Below are 21,414 nucleotides of genomic sequence, written 5' to 3'. Positions count from 1 at the left end.
CCTTTATGTGTTGGGACATTTATTAAATCAACTTTTTCTTTGACTGCACTATGAAAAACTTATATTTTATGTAAAGATAAACAGATAATGATTTCATAGTTGTACTTAATGTGTGTTTTGAATGCAAGACTTTTGCCTAAAGACTAGTATTTTAATAAATTAAATAAAAAAAAGTAAAGTTATGCTTAGAGAAATATTACATATCTATAAACTGACTCAATGAAGATACTTCTTCCTCTTCTCTCAGGCTTTCTGCAGATAACTTACAAGCTAATTTACAAGTTTTATACTTAATCAGCCAAATTAATCTTTTCACATCATCCATATTTACAAAATCTCACAAAACAAAACATTTATGATCATATACAGATTATTTCTATATTTACAAAGAACAGTATAATGCAGGATATGTGCATAATATCGCAATATTAGAATGTAAAAATACAGAATGTACAACAGAAGAAAACTATAAGTCAAAGCTAATCAAAAGACATCTCTGTTTAAAATCCTCGGAACTTGTTTGTGTTCAGGTCGGTTTGTGGTGTTTGTGTAGGAGCTTCACATCAGAACCACACAGACCAGATAAATAGACGTGCAGACAGAATAATCGATATTACAGCACATGCAGAGTGGATTGGCCTGTGTGGAAAACAAGGGTTCAGTAGGTAAACAGCTTATCAGGCTCTTAAATCCCCGGAGCCGGCCTCTCAGTCGTGTTTCTGCTGCAGAGCAAATCGCTCCTTGTGGACGCTGGACTTTGTGATCTGCTTACTGCTCCTGGTACCGGACCTTTACCACAAAGAACCATATTATGTTCCATCGCCCATAAACATACAGGGTCTGTTTACTTGTTGCTTGTTTGTTCTTAATTAACGCAGCTCGTTAGAGGTCAGTTCCACTGCACAGTTTATCTGGATGTGCGGAATTCCAGCAGGATGAAAACTTACTTCACAACGAGGCCACGGCGACACACATGAACAGTGTGTGTGGCTGTCTGACACACTAACACATGTTTGTGTCATGTTTTGACCCATTAACCTACCTGCAGAGCTCGTGCATCAGTCTGACCCACAGACCCGGAGACGGACATCTTAACATAGAGCAAATCTTTACGGGGAATTTGGAAAACATAAGAAACATTTTGGTTCTACTGCCTCGTTGCTCAATGAAAAGCGTATATGTGAACTTCTGTTGTTTCTAAAATGTTTTCAATTCGTTTAACACCTTCAAATTGTACGTAAATAAAGTTAAAATAAATATCAACTACAGGGCTGGTGTCAACAGCCGCCAGCCACCAGCCCTCTTTTTTTCTGAAATCTTTATTTCTGGAAATGTTGAATCTCCTGTCGTACAGATTAATATCAATTAGTAAGAGGTTCCCAGGTATGAGGCAAAACAAGTGTAATCATAATTTATTAACTGATGAAATTGAGTCATCAACTAAATAAATTATCATTTTAGTCGTGTTGGGCCAAATCGAGGACGTGAGGATTTGTCTCCACTTTAGGGTTTCGACTTGTTTCTTTCTCATATTTCATTGAAAATTTTATCAAATGATTAATACGGTTAATCATGCCATCTGTAATATATCAGAAAATGCTAAAAATGTACATCTTAAATTTCCATCATGCACGTTTTCATTTTGTTTTTGCTTGTTTTGTCGGTTTCATGATCCAACGCCAAGAGATTCACGGTGAAGAAGATAAATATTTACCTAAATGATCATTTGTTTATCAAACGTATTTTGCTCATTAGACATTGAATCAATCAATCCACTGATTGCTTCACCCACCAAATGACTATCTTTTTGATTTTGGACAGTCAATAACCATTTTCCAGATCTCACCTCCAGCAGTGTGACCTCGTTCTGACCTTTTCTTGATATTCTACAGACTCATCACTCACAATGTATGAATGTGTTCTCCATGTAGGGAAAGGGATTAAGAAGGAATGCAGTGATTAGGTATTAAACATGTAAACCCGTTGTTATGACTCAGATATTCTTTAGAGAGCTGATTGAGGCCCTGCTGGCTGTGGGAAACACACACACACACACACACACACACACACACACACACACACACACACACACACACACACACACTCACATCTACTTGCTAGATTTCCCCCCATTTGTGACTGACCTCTGTGCAGCCATTGGTCAGCTTCCTTCCTGCGAGTGTTTCCTGGCGCGCGTTGTGTCATGGCAGAACCCCGTCAGTAAGGGAAGCAGCATCTGTTCAGCACTAACACACAGACACACACAAACACACACATTCACCAGCAAACTCCCGTCACTGGTTTTGGTTTCCTGGCTCCACAGCTGCTCCGACCCTTCCCCTCCCCTGCCTCTCTTCCTCCGCGGGTCTCCTCGGCCCACTCCACTCCTCGGCTCTCGTCCCTGCGGCTGTGTGTGCGTCTCTGGGTGAACGATGTGTTGCTCCGTGGGCTTCGCCAGGACTCTGGGTCTGGCACTGCTGCCTCTGGCCCTCTGCTGTATCCTTGCCAACCTGCTGCTGCTGTTTCCTATGGGGGACACCACCTACATCCAGCAGGACCGCCTGGCCAGCTACATCTGGTACTTTGGTGGACTAGGAGGTGGAGGAATCCTGGTGAGTGGAAACAAGGAGATTCTGGATTCTTTCCCAGTTTAGTTCCCACGAAGACGTCCACTAGTTAGATCATCTGGTTTTGTTAGATTTATTCCATTGGCTGCTTTTTACAGTTTTAGTCAGTTTGGTCAAATGGGAACTTTAATTGTCGGGGAAATCCAAAGCAAATGTAAGTGGCAGTGACACATTGTAAAGACAGCTGAGCTCCACCTATTCCTTTTCATCACCAGTATTTTGACCACACTTCAATTAAGATCAAAATATAGTCGATTTTTTTAAATTTACATTGAATTTTACTTTTTCTCAACAGTTATTAAAGCTGTTTAAAAAAGTTTAATATCTAGAATTGATATTTTTCTCTTTGAATGAGATAAAAAAACTTGATATTCAGGCTCAGGTGCTGTATTTTTGAGTTGTTGCCATTTTGTCTGGTCACTTCCTGCAGGTGCTTCACAGTAAAAGAGGGATTTGGCTCCATGAGCTGATGGAATATTCATTTTATAAAGTGAACTATGGACGAAATCATAGATATCGAACAGGAGCCACAGCAAACAGGAGCAGATCAATTAAAAACGTCTGACTCTAAAACAGGGGAATTTAGAAATTCAAGTTCAAATCCTCAACATTATTTCTTTACATACAGAAAACTGAAAAGGTTTTTTTGGTAAAGTAAAGATTTGTATCCTCATGTTGTTATAATTTGTCTTGTTCTATATAAAAGTTTAACATCTGACTTTGATTATGACAAAAATAATCACTGATGAATGAAGTGAGGTGAAGGTTAGAGTAGGAGGAGGAGGATTTGAATACTCCGCCTTTGTTTCCGCCTCATTAAATTATCAGTTTGGATTATTTGCTGCGTCAGAGGCTGAACTGGGTGCAGGTTTAATTGGGGTCACTGGTTTCGAGATTGCTCAAGATAAACTCTTGTTAGCTCACGATAAGATTTTCTTCGAAACCGGTAAATCATCCGCAGGTTGTTTGGCTCCGTTTGAATCTTGTGAAAGTAAAAACTCTCTTCAGAAGATTCGGTTGTGTTATGAATGTGTTACTGCCTCATTGTGCAGATTCAGACGCTGGCACACGTCGACCCTGTGGTGGCAGCGTGTCTGTAGACTCTTCATTTCTCTTTATTAAACGGTTCATATAGAACAAATGCTGCTATTTTTTAACTAGATTTTCTCTTCACAGCTGTAGTTTCACTTTACTTTACACACGACAGATGTTTTAACTCAAAGTAAAGATTATTATTTCGTCCTTAGCACCATTCAGACGGAGTGCGTTTGTGTTTGTGTGTGGAGAACAATGCTGTGTTGTGTGAGTTTGCAGTTAATCTGTGTGCTCCACATGCAGCTGATCTGACGGGTTTATGCTCGGAGCAGAAAGGATCTTTCAGTTTGGTCTCAGGCCGGAACAGAGGAGGGATTGTTTATTTTTCTTCTCCTCCAGACGAGATTAACCGAGCTGACTGATCACTCTGTGGGACACTTGTTTTTATTTCATATGCGTGGGGCAAGTAAAAGGAAACACTGGTCAGAACAAGTGAGCGTGCAACTGAAATACTCTATAAATGTTCGACCTTTTAATATGAAGCGTTTATCACCTGCTTGACTTTTCTGTGGAGATTTATTAATTCGACAGATTCTTAAGAAGCCGGAGCTTGAGCGTATTCATCATTATTTCAAAGACTTGATTTACCAGCAGCTTCCTTTAGAAGTATAACATTTAATAATCTGAATTTAAGGCCTTAAAAAGTGTCGAATACACTCAAATATGACGTTTTAAATACGTTTAGGTCTTATATCAATGAGCATAGTTTTCTATGTCTATATTTTTGGGTTCTTTCTCAACGATACAGATATTAGTAAAACTACAAATTAGACCAATGAGGAACTGATAACTGATAAATATTCCTTTATGCATATGTCATACTTTTAAAAGCATCTCGTTGTGGAATGACAGAACATTAAAGAGTCAAAGAGCAAATCGAACCCCTCTGAGAAAAAAATCTATCTTTAGCTTCCTTCCTTCCGTCCCTCGCTCGTATTTCCCCTCTTCCTCTCTTCCTTACTCACTGAGCACTTCCCTCCACATTGTGAGCCCTTCCCTCTCTCCCTCCCTCCCTCCCTCCCTCCGTCTCCCCCTCTCTCTCTGCCTCTGGTGAAGGATGACGTTTAGCGGGACGTCCAGGATGTGAACATAAAGATGCTCCTGATCTTTGTGTGTTTGTTGAACCTTGGGAACTTCCCTCCCCTCTGTTAGGATGTGATCTAGAGACAGCGGCGCAGGAAAGAGGAGCGGGGGGGAAACAGACTCGGGACACAAACGGATGGAGAGTCGCCTCGTTTGTATCTCAGCTGCTGCTTTAGCACAGACTGTAGCACAGCCTTTATGGAGCCATCGTTCTTATTTGTCCTTTGTCATTATAGTCCACAATAAATCATTTTATATCTGCTCCTTTAATTCAGCATGTCCTGACTTTATGGTTTTATGGTTCTAAGTCAAACTGTGTTTTTAGCAACACACTGTGTTGATCTGACAGCTGGTGCAGCGGGAAACAGCTCAACAGTTATCACATGGATGTAAACTGCATTTGGATCCAGAGAAGATGAAACTTAATGAATTTTTCTCTGGACCTGCACCAACAGTTCACTAATTACTGTGGATATATTGTAACTGAGTCCCTGTTTACTGCATCTTCTACTTTATGTGTTTTAAGGTTTTAAATAGTTTTTTTTATATAATTTTAGTATTTAAAAGTTCTGCAAGGTTAAAAGATTTGTTCAAAAAACTTAAATAAAGTCTAAAGGGAGTTCCTCTCCTGCACAGGAAACACTGATCCTGAAACACTTCCCGTCAGAAGTCCTTCCAGGGAATCGGGTTTTCATGTGATCTCATAATATCCCACATTTGCATATTAACATCCCAGTTATAAACAAATACAAACTATAAGGCTGAACCAGGAACACCAATCTAAAAATTAAAGTAAAAAATAATCAAGTCCCACTAATACGACGCACAGAAGATAGCAAATAATATATTACCATCAATAGTGTTTACCATTCTTCACTGATTTGTGGAAAAATAAAACAATCATATATAATCAGTATAAAAAACAAATAATTTCACTTACAGGCAGATGAATATAAACTAGATGTTTGCAACAATAAGCATAATTGAAAAATTGAAAAGCTTTTCCAGTTTTTGCTATATCGGTCTTTCAAGGAATTTTATTTTTCATGTAATAACCCAAATTATAACTCTGATTATGAGAATAAAATGTCTAAATATATGAACATATATGAACGAGTCAGACCTGACAAATTAAACAGCTGAGTCTAAAATAATAATGATAATAATGAAATGAAATTGATCTTGATACACAGATGATGTGGATGATGGGTCCTGGACTTCCACACAGCTGTCCCTGCACACCCCTCCTCTCTCTCTCCTCCTCTCTCCCCCATTTCTCTCCTCTCAGCCCAACTCAAACCAAATAGTTATTTTTGTTTTTCTCTCTGCTGCTCATTGTGGGAACCACATCTGAACCTGACCGTGTCAAATCCCTTGAGATGATGTACGTTGGCTTTTGGGTCTGTGCAAATAAAGTTGAGTTGAACTCGGGTCCTTTGAAAGGTTGTGTGTCTGTCCTCGACTAACAAAAGACACAGTTCCAACCTGCCACTGATTGTTCTTTATTTTCTCACTGCTTACATCATGTCATCCACGATGCACGAGAAGTGAAAGTGTTGTGAAACATTGCCCTTTGTGTGTGTCTGCAGATGCTGCTTCCGGCTGTTGTCTTCATCACTCTGGGGAAATGTAGCTGCTGCTGGAATGAGAGTTTAATGGTGAGATTCTTATCAATCTAATGTGTTTTGCTATAAATATACAGGTGGTAGAATTCCCCAGAGGTTTTTTTTGGTCAAGGACCTTGTACAAGTATGAAGGGTGTGTGCAGTGAGACACACTATGACAAGCTGCTCTATTCCTGTCTCTCCATCAAAACAATTATTTACTTTCTTTATCTAATTTAGCTGTTTTTGAATAACCTGCTTCTTGAGCCACACAGCGTCTTTCTGGGGGCGGAATGCTGATTCTAATCCATCTTTGATAATCCAGCTATGATAATTCAACAAGGGACCCATTGTTGTGTAGCAAATTCATCTTAAATCACACCCACAGCTGCAGTGTTTGTGTCTTTACTTTAGTTCAGTTATTACGCTTCCTACAAAAGGAAACGTTGTTGTGCAGCAGAGAATCAACAATCCAAACCACAAACCATAAATGCAAATCAAACAGTGTGTGTCTCTGTGTGTGTGTGTATGTTTGTGTGTGTGTGTGTGTGTGTGTTTGTGTGTGTGTGTGTGTGTGTGGGTGTGTGTGTGTATAGCAGCTGTTAATATCTGAGAAATGAAACAGCTGCTTCTTTGTAAAAGACGGTTGCACAAATATCCAAACGTGTGCGTGTCCTCTGTGTGTGTCTGTGTGTTCCCCTGAAGATGTGCGGCTCCGTGCTGGCAGCTGTCATCGGCCTCGTGGGCTCCGGCTACTGTTTCGTCATGTCCGGGTTCGCCCTGGTGCAGGGGCCGCAGTGCTTCACCTCGTACGGGTGGACCTACCCGTTTGCAGACCAGGGGGGCAGGTAGGAGCACACTGTCATAATAACTCATATCAACCTGTAATAAATTAACAATAACAGATGATTAACAAGAGCAGAAGGACCTGACAAATGATTCCTAAGATTCCACCAGTGATATCAACATCATAACAGGAAGTTGACCGAAACGAGTTGAAAATGCTTTTATCTGATGATTGAAATAACAAAGCAAGCAGAGCATTTCTGTCCAGTACATAAAAAACCTATTTGTCTTATGGTTTGAGGAGCGAGTCTCTTTAAAATCCAGATGTTTTATGTTTTGATCGGCACCAACTTGCACAGACACACACACACACACATCAAGATTGAAGCATTATTCCCTGGGATGTTAAAGAAAAGTGATAAAGAATTCCGTGGATCTGGGTTCCAGCCTCACTTCTCCCTCTCCTCTCTCTCTCCTCTCTCTCTCTCTCTGTGTGTCCCAGGTATCTGCTGCAGCCGGAGACGTGGTCTCGGTGTCTCCAGCCGATACACATCGTGGAGTGGAACGTGGGTCTGTTGTGTATTTTGCTGGGTTTGGCCGCGCTGGAGTTCATCATCTGCCTCCTGCAGCTCGGCAGCGGTCTGGTCAACGCCGTGTGCCGGCCCTGCTGCTACAAGCAGGAGTACAGTCTGAACATGTAGACAGACACACACACACACTCTCACCTGCACAGACGTACTAGTTGTGCACGTGAACATTAAAAATAGCCTCATCGCCTGCAGCACTGTGTGTGTTTGTGTGTGTGTGTGTGTATGAGTACAACACAACACACTGTTTAGACACATTCACACATGCTTTGTCATGGACGTCTGCCAACCATGTCATCTGTGTGGGATCATTTCCAAGTTTGCAGTGGTTAAACTGGCAAAATCAGTTTGCAGTCATCGATGTTTGTGTTTGTTTGTGTGTGTGTGTGTGTGTGTGCGTGTGCGTGTTCTGTCCACTCCACAGGAAAAGCAGGATGATCTTCATTTGCTCGGGCGGTGAATGTCAATTTAAGAAGCCTATATGCAAATTATCCAAAACATTTGGAGTGTCATTGATAATTACAGTAACAAAATAAATTACAATCTGGTGTAGTTCACAGGACAATAGGCCGCACAGAGTTATTTGTGTAATTGTCACGCAACACAGCCTTTTGCGTGACAACTTTAGTCCGGACAAAAGAAGCTTCCATCATGAAGTTCCATCATTCCATCGTGAAGTGTCCTTTTCTGTTGCATGTGTTACAAGCAGGTGTGTGTGTGTGTGTGTGTGTGTGTGTGTGTGTGTGTGCGTGTGCGTGTGTGCGTGCATTTGTTCTCAGTTTCACAGTATTTTGTTGTAAATTGTCTCTATTTCCTTCAGATCCTAGTTAAGTGTTAACACATTTTATATATATTTTAGTGACATATTTTTATAATGTATGTTTCTATGTTCTGCCTTGAATAATAAAAAAAACAACTGTTTCCATTTATAAATCCTGTGTTTGATTACGGTGGAGAGACAAAACCTCATCGATGTCAGCTGACTCACGAAGGGGTCGATCGCATACATTGTGTGTGTGTGTGTTTGCTTTGTGACCCAGTTTGTGTGTCCTAATCAGTTCCTGCAGTAGAATTTGTGTCCTGGAATTTCCCCAGTTGCCCTGTTATTGATCAGGACCCAAGGTGAGTAAATACGACCTCTGACCCTGGGAGACGAACCCTCACAAGTCATGTTCCAGTAAATGACACGGCTGCCACAGTGTGTGGAAGCCCTTTTTTTTAAATCCAGGGAACAGGATAAATAAAAATGAAATACAAACCTGAAATTATTGATAAACTAGAACGGTGCTCGGGGGCGTGCATACCTCCGCCAAGGCTAAATCCCTATCTCTCTGAAGAAGTCCTGCTCGGCGTCGGTTACTCTTCTCCGCAGTATTAAGTGTCTTTAAATACCTTGAGCGATAGATATGTGAAAATCAGATGTTAAAACCATTAAACCACTCGATTGGACTTATTGGGTTTATTCAGGGGAGGTAATGGTGTGAGGCCTGAGCGTCGTCTTCAACTGGATCAAACGTGAAAAGAGTTTTCGCTCCAGGACTTCACCAGACATGTCTGTTTACACAAGCACAGAAAATGACAATATTTCTGGTCCTGGCTTGGCAGTGGTCATGGTCGCCTCACAGCCAGAAGGTTCTGGGTTTGAATCCCAGGGTGTTAAGGTCAGGTTCACTGGAGACTCTAAATTGTGTTTGTCTCTGTGTGTTGGCCCTTGTGTTACCCCTCCTCTCGGCCAATGTCCCCGCGGATTGGTTGCAGCCCCTCAGTTTTGATAACAGATTGGATGGAGTCGGCTCTTACACAAGTTCAAACCCTCGATCAAAGGTTGCATCAAACCCTCCACTGAAACCAACTGATGTCAAAATACGGGACATTTCTGACAGTGTATCTCTGATGGTCAGTGACCCCTGTTCCCTTGGATCTTTCCCAGCTGAGGGAATATAAACACCCCCACAGAGTTCAGGTCTCTGAGACAGACCGAGCTGCTGTCAGTCGACTGTCTTCCTCTTCATCGTCTTCACCCCCCCGGGCAGTTTACCTCTTGGATTTGCTCATCGCTGGTGCCGACACTTTACATCCTCAGCATGCATGGGCTGGCGGCGTGGAGCTGGTTGTTGCTCTGCTGTGGAGCAGCAGGCGTGTCCGGCCTGAGGAGAGAGTACTTCCTCAGGATCGAGGAGGTGTCGTGGAACTATGCCCCGAGCGGGATGAACATCATTCAGAACCGCACCCTGGACGAGGACGAGTAAGTACACAATCGTTGTGTTGCAACGGTGTCCTCTTGAGGCGAACACGGGGTAGAGCGAGTCAGACCTATGGTTCGACTCCCGGCTCCATGTCTCACTCTGGCTCTTGTAGGATGTGTGATAGAGAAGTTCTGTATAAACAGATCATTTACTAATACAGAAAACCCTCACTGATATTATTAGCATTTAAAGTCATACAGACAAAATCTCCCATCTCCACCTCCTACGTGTCCGTACTGGTACAGCTGCCAATTCTCTCCAATAAAACCCCTGAGCTAATCCAGTGATTTCCATTTGAACTTGCACATCTTTAAATGTGCATGAATAGAAGAAGGACCCCTGACTGACCTGGTGGTATAACGGACAGGGCTGCATGCGCTCCTGGCTGAACCCCCGTCACCCCTCGTACTGTTTCCATCTGGTCTGGACACACTTTGTCAACATGCAGAACAAACAGAGACAGGGATTCACTTGTCCCTGATGTCATTGGCCTTAACTTTGACCATTAACCCTGCAGAGTTTGTTTTTGTATAGTTTATGTTATCTGCTGGTGGAGTAGCTCTTCTGGATCGAATCACGAGAATTACTAGTTTGCATGTTCTCACTTTTCCTATAGTCCAAAGACTTGCAGACGGGGGGTCGGGTAGTTTGTCTCTATGTCCGCCCTGCAAAACACTGGTGACCCGTCCAGGGTGCAGTCCGCCTCTCGCCCAACGTCAGCTGGGATTGACCTCAGCCTGGACCCTTATAGATTAGAATTGTCCCCACAGGACAGTATCCTTGAACCTTGAAGACGTTTGATGAACATATGGATGCGTTATTTGTCCAATGTGCATTTTGCTTTTACCTTTTAGCTTTAATGAGACACATAAAGACATTAGACTGTAGCAGTAACAATTCAACCAATGCAAAACCATAAAGAACAACTCATAAAAAACTGCACATTTATTGATTTAATGTTAAAAAACACATGGGACATAAACTGAAGTCTCTGCCATTAACAATCATTTCAATATGTTTATTTTTCAAGTGTTAATTGGTTTGTGTCTTTTATCAGATTTTAAATTAGTTTCTTTTTCAGAAGTGACACCTCTCATCTAGTTGACCTCTTGTATAATATATTTTTATTTCTAGGTTTTGGAATAATGGGCCTTTCTAATTGTTGCCTTTTTTTTTTACAGCGTATCAAAAGCACAGGCGTAAATAATTAAAAAATAGTTTCAGAGTCCTGATATTTTTAATGCTGGGTGTTCTCATTCCCATTGACTGTTCTTATGATGAAAAATCATAATGTCTGCTATGAAAAAATATATTTTGAATCTATTTCCTTATTATTTCAACTGTAATAGACAGAATAATAATAAGTAAAATGCTCTCTCTCTCTCTCTCTCTCTCTCTCTCTCTCTCTCTCTCTCTCTCTCTCTCTCTCTCTCTCTGCTTGGATCACCTTGTAGAGAAGCCTCTGTTTTCCTAAAGCGAGGCCCCCAGCGGATCGGCCCCACCTATAAGAAGGCTGTTTATAAGCAATACAGCGACGCCACCTACAGGATAGAGGTGGTAAAGCCGGACTGGCTGGGCTACCTGGGACCTCTGCTGATGGCCGAGGAGGGGGACACAGTGACAGTCCACCTGAAGAACGCCGCGTCCAGACATTACAGCATCCACCCACATGGACTGAACTACAGCAAGGGCAACGAGGGTGAGGCCTGGACCCCAGCAGGGGCAGACAGGACTCACTGAGACGCCCCCCCCACACACACACACCTGTATGACTGTGGTTGTGTTTGTCTCCTCAGGAGCCCTCTACCCAGATGGCACAAGTCCAGAGCTGAAGCGGGACGACTCTGTGGCTCCTGGTGCAGCCATGACCTACGAGTGGACCCTCCCGGAAATCCACAGCCCGACTAATGAGGACGGCAACTGTCTGACCAGATTCTACCACTCTCATGTCAGCGCTCCAAAGGACATCAACTCAGGACTCATAGGACCACTCATTATCTGTAAAACAGGTACTGGAACCTTTTAGCCCTTCAAATACCAAGTGTTTTTAACCCGTGTGCATTTGTTTGTAAGTAAGATTGAACAAACATAACTTAACAGGAAAGTGGAGGTTATCATGGAAAACCCATTAAACTGTTGTGTGGATCTGGAGAATAAACTATGAATCTTGATGATCAACTTGTGTGACTGATGTTCACCAGTGTGTGCAATCCAGATAGGGTGAACTTAAATGTGACAAAACATAAAATGAAAATACCTTAAATTGGTACTGCAGTGTGTACTTGGTTACTTATCTCAGAATCAGAATCAGAATCAGAATCAGGAAGTATTTATTGCCAAGTAGGTTTACACCTACAAGGAATTTGCTCTGGTTATTGGTGCATACAATGAACATAGAAACATAAAAACATAAAAACACAATAAATACAACACAGATAAGAAAAGCAATAAAAAGAAACAATATATATTTACTCACTATTTACTTCTTATTTACTCCCTTTCTCTAATATTTATACAAAGTAACATTATTTAGACATAAACATATCTAAATAAAATATATATAATAGATAAAGATATAAAAAGTGAAGTAAAAAGTGAAATGCAAGATGCAAAACAGTGAACAGTGTCAGATTGCAATATGCAATGTAATGCAGTATAATATAATATAATATCTCCTCTCTCTTCTAGGAACCCTGGACTTACATGGCGACAAGTCCGGCGACTACCTGTACGCTCTGCTGTTCATGGTGTCGGACGAGAACTTCAGCTGGTACCTGGACGAAAACATCAAGAAGTACATCACCAGTCCATCTGCCAACCTGAAGGAGGACGAAGATTTCATAGAAAGCAACAAGATGCATGGTGAGGAGCAGCATCACATCCACACACACACACACACACACACTCATGAATACACACATGTAACCCTGAGTGTGTGTTGCAGGTATAAACGGCTTTCTGTATGGTAACCTGCTGGGACTGAGCATGTGTCAAGGCAACAATATCCACTGGCATTTGTTTAGTTTAGGGAACGAGGTAACTATCCCATCATAACTGTTAACCAAAATATCTGGCTTCTTTTTGGGTTGTAACTTTTAACTTGGGTTTAAAGCAGTTTCTGCAAAGGGGATGAATACTATCCACACTAAAGTTTAAAAAGGAGAATACAGAGGTATTCAAATACCTCAAAATGTCCTCAAGCAAAGATATGGTAAGTCAAAAGTTGTTTGAATGTCCTCCCTGCTCAACAGGTTGACATGCACTCAGTCCATTTCCACGGGCAGATCCTGACCACTCAGAACCACCACACAGACACCATCAGTCTGTTCCCAGGCCTCAGCTCCATGGCTCAGATGACCGCAGATAACCCCGGGCACTGGCTGCTGACGTGCACGGTCAACGACCATCTGATGGGTGAGCTCACACCCGAGGTCGCCCAGGAAAAGAAACGTGTCCCACCACTGTGTGGAGGCTAAAACTGGTTTTGTGTTGTTGTTGTCATGAAGCTGGAATGCAGGCGATCTTTGAAATCAAGAAGTGTTTCCCCAACGTCCATAAGGCCCGGCCTCATGGTGAACTCAGGCAGTTCTTCATCGCTGCTGAAGAGGAGGTCTGGGACTATGCTCCTACCCTACCCACTGACGGGTTGGTTACTGACACACACACACACACACACACACACACACATACACACACTGGTTCTCTGACGTCTGTGAGTTTTGTGTGTGTGCAGAGAGGCAGACAGTTTTGTAACCAGAGGTCCAAAACGCATCGGAAGCAGCTACAAGAAGGTTCACTACCAGGAATACACTGACAACACCTTCCTCACCAAGATGCTACGCAGCCCAGAGGAGAAACACCTCGGAATTCTGGGTAATCCAGGCTTTTATTCAGGTGGCACGTGATGTGATTTTAGGTTGTGGGGGGAAAGAAGTCCCTTATTTGCCAGGAAAAATATATTTGGATTAAAATGACATGAAAAGCTGCAAGTGCTCATATTTGAGAAGCTGTCAGTTAATTATCTGTCAATCAACTGCTCAATTGTCGAATGTAAAACAATTGTCTACTCATCCAGGAATGAATGAAAATAAATGGTTTCCATGAGAATCTTGTTAATTCCTATTTCCAGTGTTTGACTTACGTCACCAGGATCTTATTTTTATTCTGCTGTGTGGATCTTTGCCTCCTGTTTCAAAACAGCTTAATACATATTCCTGGGAGACTTTTCATTTGCAGTCCCATGTCTTAGATTTGGAGTTTTCACTTCAGATGTCTCCCAACTCAATGTCCTGTTGAGGGACTCTGTCTTAAGTTTCCACTTCCTGTCTGTGACTGCAGGTCCGGTGCTGCGAGCTGAAGAGCGGGACACCATCAATGTGGTGTTCAAGAACAAAGCCAGCCGACCGTACTCCATACAGCCGCACGGTGTTCAGTACGACGTGGAGCAGGACGGGACGCTCTATTTCAATGAACCTGAAGGTAAATACATGCATGTGCTCACTTGGTTATCGGTGCGTGAGATGTCTTATCACTAGAGAGTTTCTTCATCTGTTTTCATGTGTCCCTCGTCCGTCTTTTCCTCAGAGACTCACACAGCCAAGAAATTACGAGAGCTGAAGAGGGAACCAAGTGGGTTCAAATCTTTAATTCTCACCATTCCCTACAGAGATCCCTTTTCATTCTAATGGTTCTCCTCCTCTGGGGTTTTCAGGAGTAGTGACTCCTCTACCAGCGGCTCTGGTCAAACCTGGGACGGTGCACACCTACGAGTGGACGGTGCCGGTTGGTGCTGGTCCGGTGGGAGGAGAGGCCGACTGTCTCACGTACCTCTACTACTCTGCAGTGGACCCTGTCAAAGACACCAACTCTGGACTGGTGGGACCCCTCCTCATCTGTAGACAGGGAACACTGGAGAAAGGAGTACAGGTGAGGACAGACTCAGAGGAATTCAACTTCAACCTCAAGTTCCCCCTTTATAAAAAGTTTGTGTTTCCTGTTCTAAAGACAGCATGAGCAGAAGAATGTTTAGTCCTAGGAAACGCCCCTTTCAGATGATGTGGAGTTTATAACAAGGTGCTAGTTCATAGTCGGTTTGTTTCAAGTTTGACATCAAGCTGGACTAGGAAAACTTTTTTGACAAACCAGCGAAGCACCAACCGTGAGACCATATTTCAGCCCCTCCAATTTATCGGTTGTCTGACAAAAATCGGCCGATAGTCTATAGCCGATATGAAGACCTTTATTTTATAGAATAAACATTACAGAATAGAAGACAGGTTAATGAGTCATAATGAAACCACAGTGTGACACGTTTCCTCTTCTCCTCCTCACGTAGAAACACTTTGATAAGGAGTTCCACCTCATGGCCACGGTGTTCGACGAGAACCTGAGCTGGTACCTGGATGACAACATCAAGGCCTACACCACTGCTGCCAGCACTGTAAACAAGGAGGACGAGGGCTTCATGGAGAGCAACAAGATGCACTGTGCGTAGGAGACACACACTGATCACATGGCGGCTTGTTTATTACCTGTAAAGATCTTACATGTGTCTGTATCTGTTTATTTTCATGCTGGAGAGGAGGAATTGTGGTTCTATCGTGGCAGATTTTGAAACCGATGTTTTTTTCTCTGTGCTCTGCTTTTTAGCTATCAATGGGTTTGTGTACAGGAACCTCCCCGGTCTGACCATGTGCAAGGGGGACAAAGTAACGTGGCACCTGTCGGGACTCGGCTCGGAGACGGACATCAACAGCCTTCACTTCCAGGGAAACCGCTTCATCTATCGCCAGAACAGACGAGACAGCATCAGCGTTTTCCCTCACATCTCGCACACGGTCACGATGGTGCCGGACAGCATGGGTACACGTCTCCCTCCGGCTCCACCCAGTCAATTAACGCCCTATGACAACATATTTTACACTTATTCTTACGATATAGGTTCCTGGAGAAATCATGTCTCCCTTTAACCATCACGAAAAGCCTGAACAAGTCCTAAAAAGTAATACCACTTCTTCATGCTCGTCGTTTGACAAATGCAAAACCGAACAGAAACATCGTCAAAACACAAATTGGTCACCACAGACACACAACAGCACACAAAAACACAATTAAATTGTTTTAACCACTGCACCTGCGCGCTTGATTTGTGTACCACCACACTAAGCACCTCAAGAAAACGTAAGCATGTGATGACAAACCTGTACGTGCGTGGCCGAGCGAGGACGGAACGACTTCTGACAACTGAATAACACAAATCAGAATCAGAATCAGAATTTTTTTATTTGCCAAGTATGTTTGCACGTACAGGAAATTGCTCTGGTGTCGTTCGTTGTTGCACTCAACATAAAAACAACAATATAAAAACCACTTCCACTTGATCGAGGTTTGGGTTTTAACGTTAAGTTTTGTACGTGTAATGTGTGTTTCAGGTCAGTTTGAAGTGGTGTCTCCGACAGTGATGCATTATCGAGGCGGCATGAGAGCCAACTACACAGTAACGAAGTGCAGAATCTATCAGCGGCAGGGCGAGATCATGCTCCACTCGAAAACATACTACATCGCCGCCATGGAAATAGACTGGGACTACGCTCCCAACCGCACCTGGGAGGCCGAGATGTTCCGAGGTCATGACAGGTATAGACACTACCGTCCCCCCCGACGTTATTCTGTCCTGATTCCAGTCACTAAAAACAGTTCTTGACTGTGTGAGTGATTTTTTTAAATGAAATGATTTGTGTCCCCCTGCAGTCCGGCTCCTGTCTTCCTGGACAAGCAGGGGGGCTTCATCGGCTCCAGTTACAAGAAGGTGGTGTACCGCCAGTTCACCAACAGCAAATTCACCAAGCAGGTGGAGAGAACGGCCGATATGGAACACCTGGGAATTATGGGTAGGTTCTCAAGGGTGGGAAAGCAGAACAGAACTTTCTTGATCTGACGCAAACACAGTGCAGTTGAAGTATGAACTCACATTTTAAAGACGTTAGACATCATGTAGCCTGATCGGGTTCTTTCTCTTCCTCTCAGGTCCGATGATTCACGCTGATGTTGGGGACAAGGTGTCTGTGGTTTTCAAGAACATGGCGTCCAGACCTTACTCTATTCACGCCAGTGGAGTCAAGACAGACGTCCCTGAGGTCCACCCCACCCCACCAGGTGCACACAGGCAGGAGAGCAGCTGTCAGGAAGCTGATTTCATGAAAATGCTTGTTTTCCTTTGTAATCCAGTTGATTGCTGCTGCTGACATATGCATATTGATTGAATGGTTATGATGATTATGATATCTATATAAACTGTATAAATCCTGGTTAACTTGTGTTTTTTTTAATGGTTGTGTTTTCCCAGGTGAGACTCACACCTACACCTGGTACGTTACAAAGAACACAGGCCCGACCTTAGAGCAGGAGGATTGTTCTGTGTCGGCATACTACTCCACTGTGGATGTTGTCAAGGTATGTTACACAAACACACACACAAAAACACACACAGACACACATAGACACAGGCATTAACACAGCAACACATGTTTTTTCCCTGTTCTCAAGGATATGTACAGCGGGCTGATTGGTTCGCTGGTGATTTGTCGCCGTAGCTGGTCTAGGTGAGATTTTCTGCATTGTGAAGCATTATTATATTACATGTTTACACTGGGTTGTGTTATTAAGCGTCATAATTACAGCGAAGTGCTGACGTGTTGTTTCATCAATCTGCCTCCAGGAGTCTGGGACTAAAGAAAGAAGTGGAAGAGTTCGCTCTGCTTTTCCTGATTTTTGATGAGAATGAAAGCTGGTGAGTCTAAATATGAAGAAGAGGGTGAATGGATGAGGGTAGGGATGAAAGAAGGAGGATGAATGGATGAGGGGCGGAGGTCTAATGTGCAGTATCTGACTTCTTCCAGGAACAATCACATCTGTTCTTGTATTGTACTTGATGATGACTTTCCTCCTGCAGGTATCTGGATGAGAACATCAGGACCCACATCAGAAGCCCTCGCCCAAATTTAAAGGACGATGAAACTTTCATTGAGAGCAACAAGATGCACGGTGAGATAAACGCACAAGTAAAATCAAACAGGTTATTCTGACATGGGAAAAAATGTACAACTTTCTGTGTGTGTGGGTTTTCTTGCAGCCATTAATGGTTTCATGTACGGTAACCTGAATGGTCTGACCATGGAGGTGGGGGATAAGGTGTACTGGTACCTGATAGGAATGGGCAGTGAGGTGGACATACACACAGCACACTGGCACGGACACAGTGTGCAATATAAGGTGAGGAAAAACACAACACACGCCAACACAATCACAGGTTACAACCACAAACAGGATGACACATTCGCCTCCTCTCTGCAGCTCGGCGGAGGTTCTCACAACACGGATGTGTTCGATCTGTTTCCAGCAACATTCCAGGTAAAAACCTCATCACCTGAGCGACCTCCTGTTAAAACTCCTTTTGTCTTCGTTGCAATTTAACAACAACAAATGAGTTTTAGGGGATCAGTGTTTGCAGGAACTAACAAATCCAACAAAACTAACAGGTATGATAACACAAACTGCTGCTGAGAGCAAACAAGCAAGAAATAGACAACAGAAAATACTGTGTTCTGAAACAGATCCACTTTAACTAAGAGAACTGAAGGTGATCATTTTGTATCTTGTGCACAATCGTGTGTCTCCAAAGACGGGTAGATAGAAATTCATTAAATATTATGTTATAAGGCGAACAATTTAATTAAGCCTTTAGAGACACATGTGAATTTTTTGTTCTGCACACAAATATAAAAACACTTCTCGGGGCTATAAGATACAAACAAATAAATATTAATATTATAATATAAATTATTTTAAAAGAAACGTTACACAATCTTTGAAACTTCATCTTTAGAACCAATAAAAAGGAAAATATCTGAAAAAAGTTGTTGATTTTTATGGTCAAACTAATTGAACAAGGTTAAAAATGACAGTTTGTTTGAACTGTGTGTGAAACTCTGGACCAGTGGATCACGTTCTCTTCTCTCTCACCTGCAGACGGTGAAGATGCGTCCTCAGTTTCCTGGCACTTGGCTTCTCCACTGTCACGTCAATGATCACATCAAAGGTGGCATGGAGGCCATGTACACTGTGACTGAGAAAGGTAAGGAAACAGGAGCCAGATGATGATGATGATGATGATGGTGATGATGATGATGGTGATGATGATGATGATGATGATGATGATGCTTTGTAGGTGATGATATGTTTGTTTCTCCTCCACAGCGAAGAAGAAGGGATTCTTTGGTCGAAGAAAATAAATCCATATTGAAAAAAACATGTAACATATAATAAAACACATGTATAAATTCTGTCTAATATGAACAGCTACGTACTGCCTCCTCCATGTTAGCGGAGAGAACATGGACCCAACAAAAAAGTTGTACCCGATTGTAACTCTGCAAGATGGCTGCATTTGTACACTTTTCTCCGGAGGAAGTTAAGACGAGTCGTCCAATCCTTCTAACAAAGTTCTAATTGTTGAATTTTACTACACCTGTCTTGGTCTGTGCAGGCTGATGGAAAATATAAAGCTAAAAACTGCAAAGGTCGATAGTATTATATGGATAATTTATGTGTGGCCAACAATGATAATCAGGCAGCAGGGGGCGCTGTAGTCTGATGGAACGTTGTTTTGGCACTGCTGGTGTATTCAAAACCAGGACCAGGGTACAAATAATGTATTGCATGAGATATGGGAGAATATTAATTTCTAGTTTCTGTAAATTCACACATAATATCAAATATAAAACATTACCCATAACATTTAACATCTTTTAAAATTGAAAAATTCTTATAATTCCACTGATTTAGTTGAACAGCTGTCTTTTCTCAAAGAAGGTCTTGCTTTTGTTTTTTTCAGCATAATATTTTAATAAAACGACAAACCTTGGTCATTAGCAAAATATTTAATATAATAATAATATAAGTTTTGGGATATATAAAAATCTAATAATACTAAATTTCAAAATAGGCTATGAAATAAAATACAAATCTAATGTACAAATATTGCAGTTTCACGTCTCGTCCTGTACTTGCAGAGCTCATGACAACAGTTTATTTAGTGGTTGTAGTGTTGCTGTTCAGGCTGTGACCAGAAGGTGGCACAATCAGACAGATGTGATCATATCAAACAGAGCTTCTGGTGACAAGATGTTAGTTCCAAGGTGATTCCTGGGTTAAATGTTTTGCCTATGACTAAATTATTTATTGTTTATTCAGTTCATCAAACAACAATACAAATGAATATGTAATTACACGTCATAGGAATACTGACAAATCAGTATTTCCAAAATCAAGTTGTGCAGAAAAAACTCACAGAACTTGATCTGAATCCAAGTACTAAAGTTTTTGAAAGTATTTATACATTTCATCTTGACGTTTTACACACATGTGATATCCACAGCAGAATTCACGTCATCTCCTGCAGACTCTATCCAGGTGACATTACTTGTCTTAACGTCTGAGCTGAACTATCTCCGTCTGCGTTCTTCATACAAACTCAAATTCGATTTCCTCGACATTCTCCAGAGTTCATATCCTAACATTTCTAAATAGACACGGTAGTTCTAAAGTCTGTGATCTGTCCGGCTGGATGAGCACAGTCTCACGTCAGCGTGAAGCAGCTGATCTATGTGTTCAGGATCTGTAATCCTGAATTTAGAAAAAAAAAGATCTTTGTGTTTGAATCCGCAGTTTGACCCGGCTGTGATACATCAGAAAAGTTTCTTCCTGGGCCAAAAGTTCATCTATTTTCCAGCTGATTCCTCTTCCAATAGGTTTCCAGCAGCTTTCACCTCAAAGCCTCTGACATATAGGTCGTCAAAGTGATGAAACCAGGAGCCTTTGAATGAGTCGGTGCCCCACAGAGGGCGGTGGGAGCAGTATATCCACAGCATGATGAGAAATTGACTTTAGTCACTTGTTCCACTTATCAGAAGGTCCCCACGTTTCCTTCAACTCGTGTGATTCCTGGAAACTTGGAGAGTTCAGCAGTGCAGTGTCAGTATTGTGTAAATAATTCCATAAATAGAAGATGAAACGAGTCACTTCAGGTTTCAGATAAAAGCCTCAAATACATCAACCACAGGCTGGTCGAGGAGCCACTTCATTCTCATTTTGCCCTTTTTGAGTGTTCAGAGATATTCAGAAATGGAAAAGATTAACACACAAACACACACACACACACACACACACACACACACACAAACTGTCCCCCCCCACACACACTGTACCGAGATGAGATCGGTGTCTGAGCAGTCTCCTGCAGTCTCCTCCATTAGCTGGAAAGGAAATGGAATTTAAAAGATTCAGACCATGAAATGTGCCCAATGCCAGCTCCGATATAAACCTCCAC

At 42.2% G+C, this 21,414-nt stretch overlaps 2 protein-coding genes across 2 annotated transcripts; both read left to right on the top strand.

Annotated features, from left to right (window-relative positions):
• The first annotated feature begins 2,186 nt into the window (after positions 1–2,186).
• On the top strand, positions 2,187–8,715 carry tm4sf18 (transmembrane 4 L six family member 18). Its single transcript, XM_053430118.1, has 4 exons — positions 2,187–2,612; positions 6,395–6,463; positions 7,115–7,257; positions 7,698–8,715. Exons 1-4 carry the CDS (start codon positions 2,433–2,435, stop codon positions 7,894–7,896), a joined length of 591 nt encoding a protein of 196 aa, XP_053286093.1. The 5' UTR covers positions 2,187–2,432; the 3' UTR covers positions 7,897–8,715.
• Positions 8,716–9,657: 942 nt separating this feature from the next.
• On the top strand, positions 9,658–19,609 carry cp (ceruloplasmin). Its single transcript, XM_053430117.1, has 24 exons — positions 9,658–10,027; positions 11,483–11,727; positions 11,825–12,037; positions 12,717–12,890; positions 12,973–13,064; positions 13,280–13,442; positions 13,535–13,673; positions 13,762–13,901; positions 14,367–14,507; positions 14,613–14,657; positions 14,740–14,954; positions 15,364–15,514; positions 15,678–15,890; positions 16,460–16,664; positions 16,779–16,918; positions 17,055–17,183; positions 17,374–17,480; positions 17,574–17,629; positions 17,746–17,817; positions 17,980–18,071; positions 18,160–18,299; positions 18,381–18,437; positions 19,056–19,161; positions 19,284–19,609. The coding sequence occupies exons 1-24, from the start codon at positions 9,867–9,869 to the stop codon at positions 19,316–19,318; spliced, it is 3,231 nt and encodes a 1,076-aa protein (XP_053286092.1). The 5' UTR covers positions 9,658–9,866; the 3' UTR covers positions 19,319–19,609.
• The last annotated feature ends 1,805 nt before the right edge of the window (positions 19,610–21,414 follow it).

The sequence above is a fragment of the Pleuronectes platessa genome, chromosome 9, assembly GCF_947347685.1.
Source record: "Pleuronectes platessa chromosome 9, fPlePla1.1, whole genome shotgun sequence".
In the NCBI taxonomy this organism is placed as follows: Eukaryota; Metazoa; Chordata; class Actinopteri; order Pleuronectiformes; family Pleuronectidae; genus Pleuronectes; species Pleuronectes platessa.
This window is presented reverse-complemented; position numbering and strand designations above follow the sequence as displayed.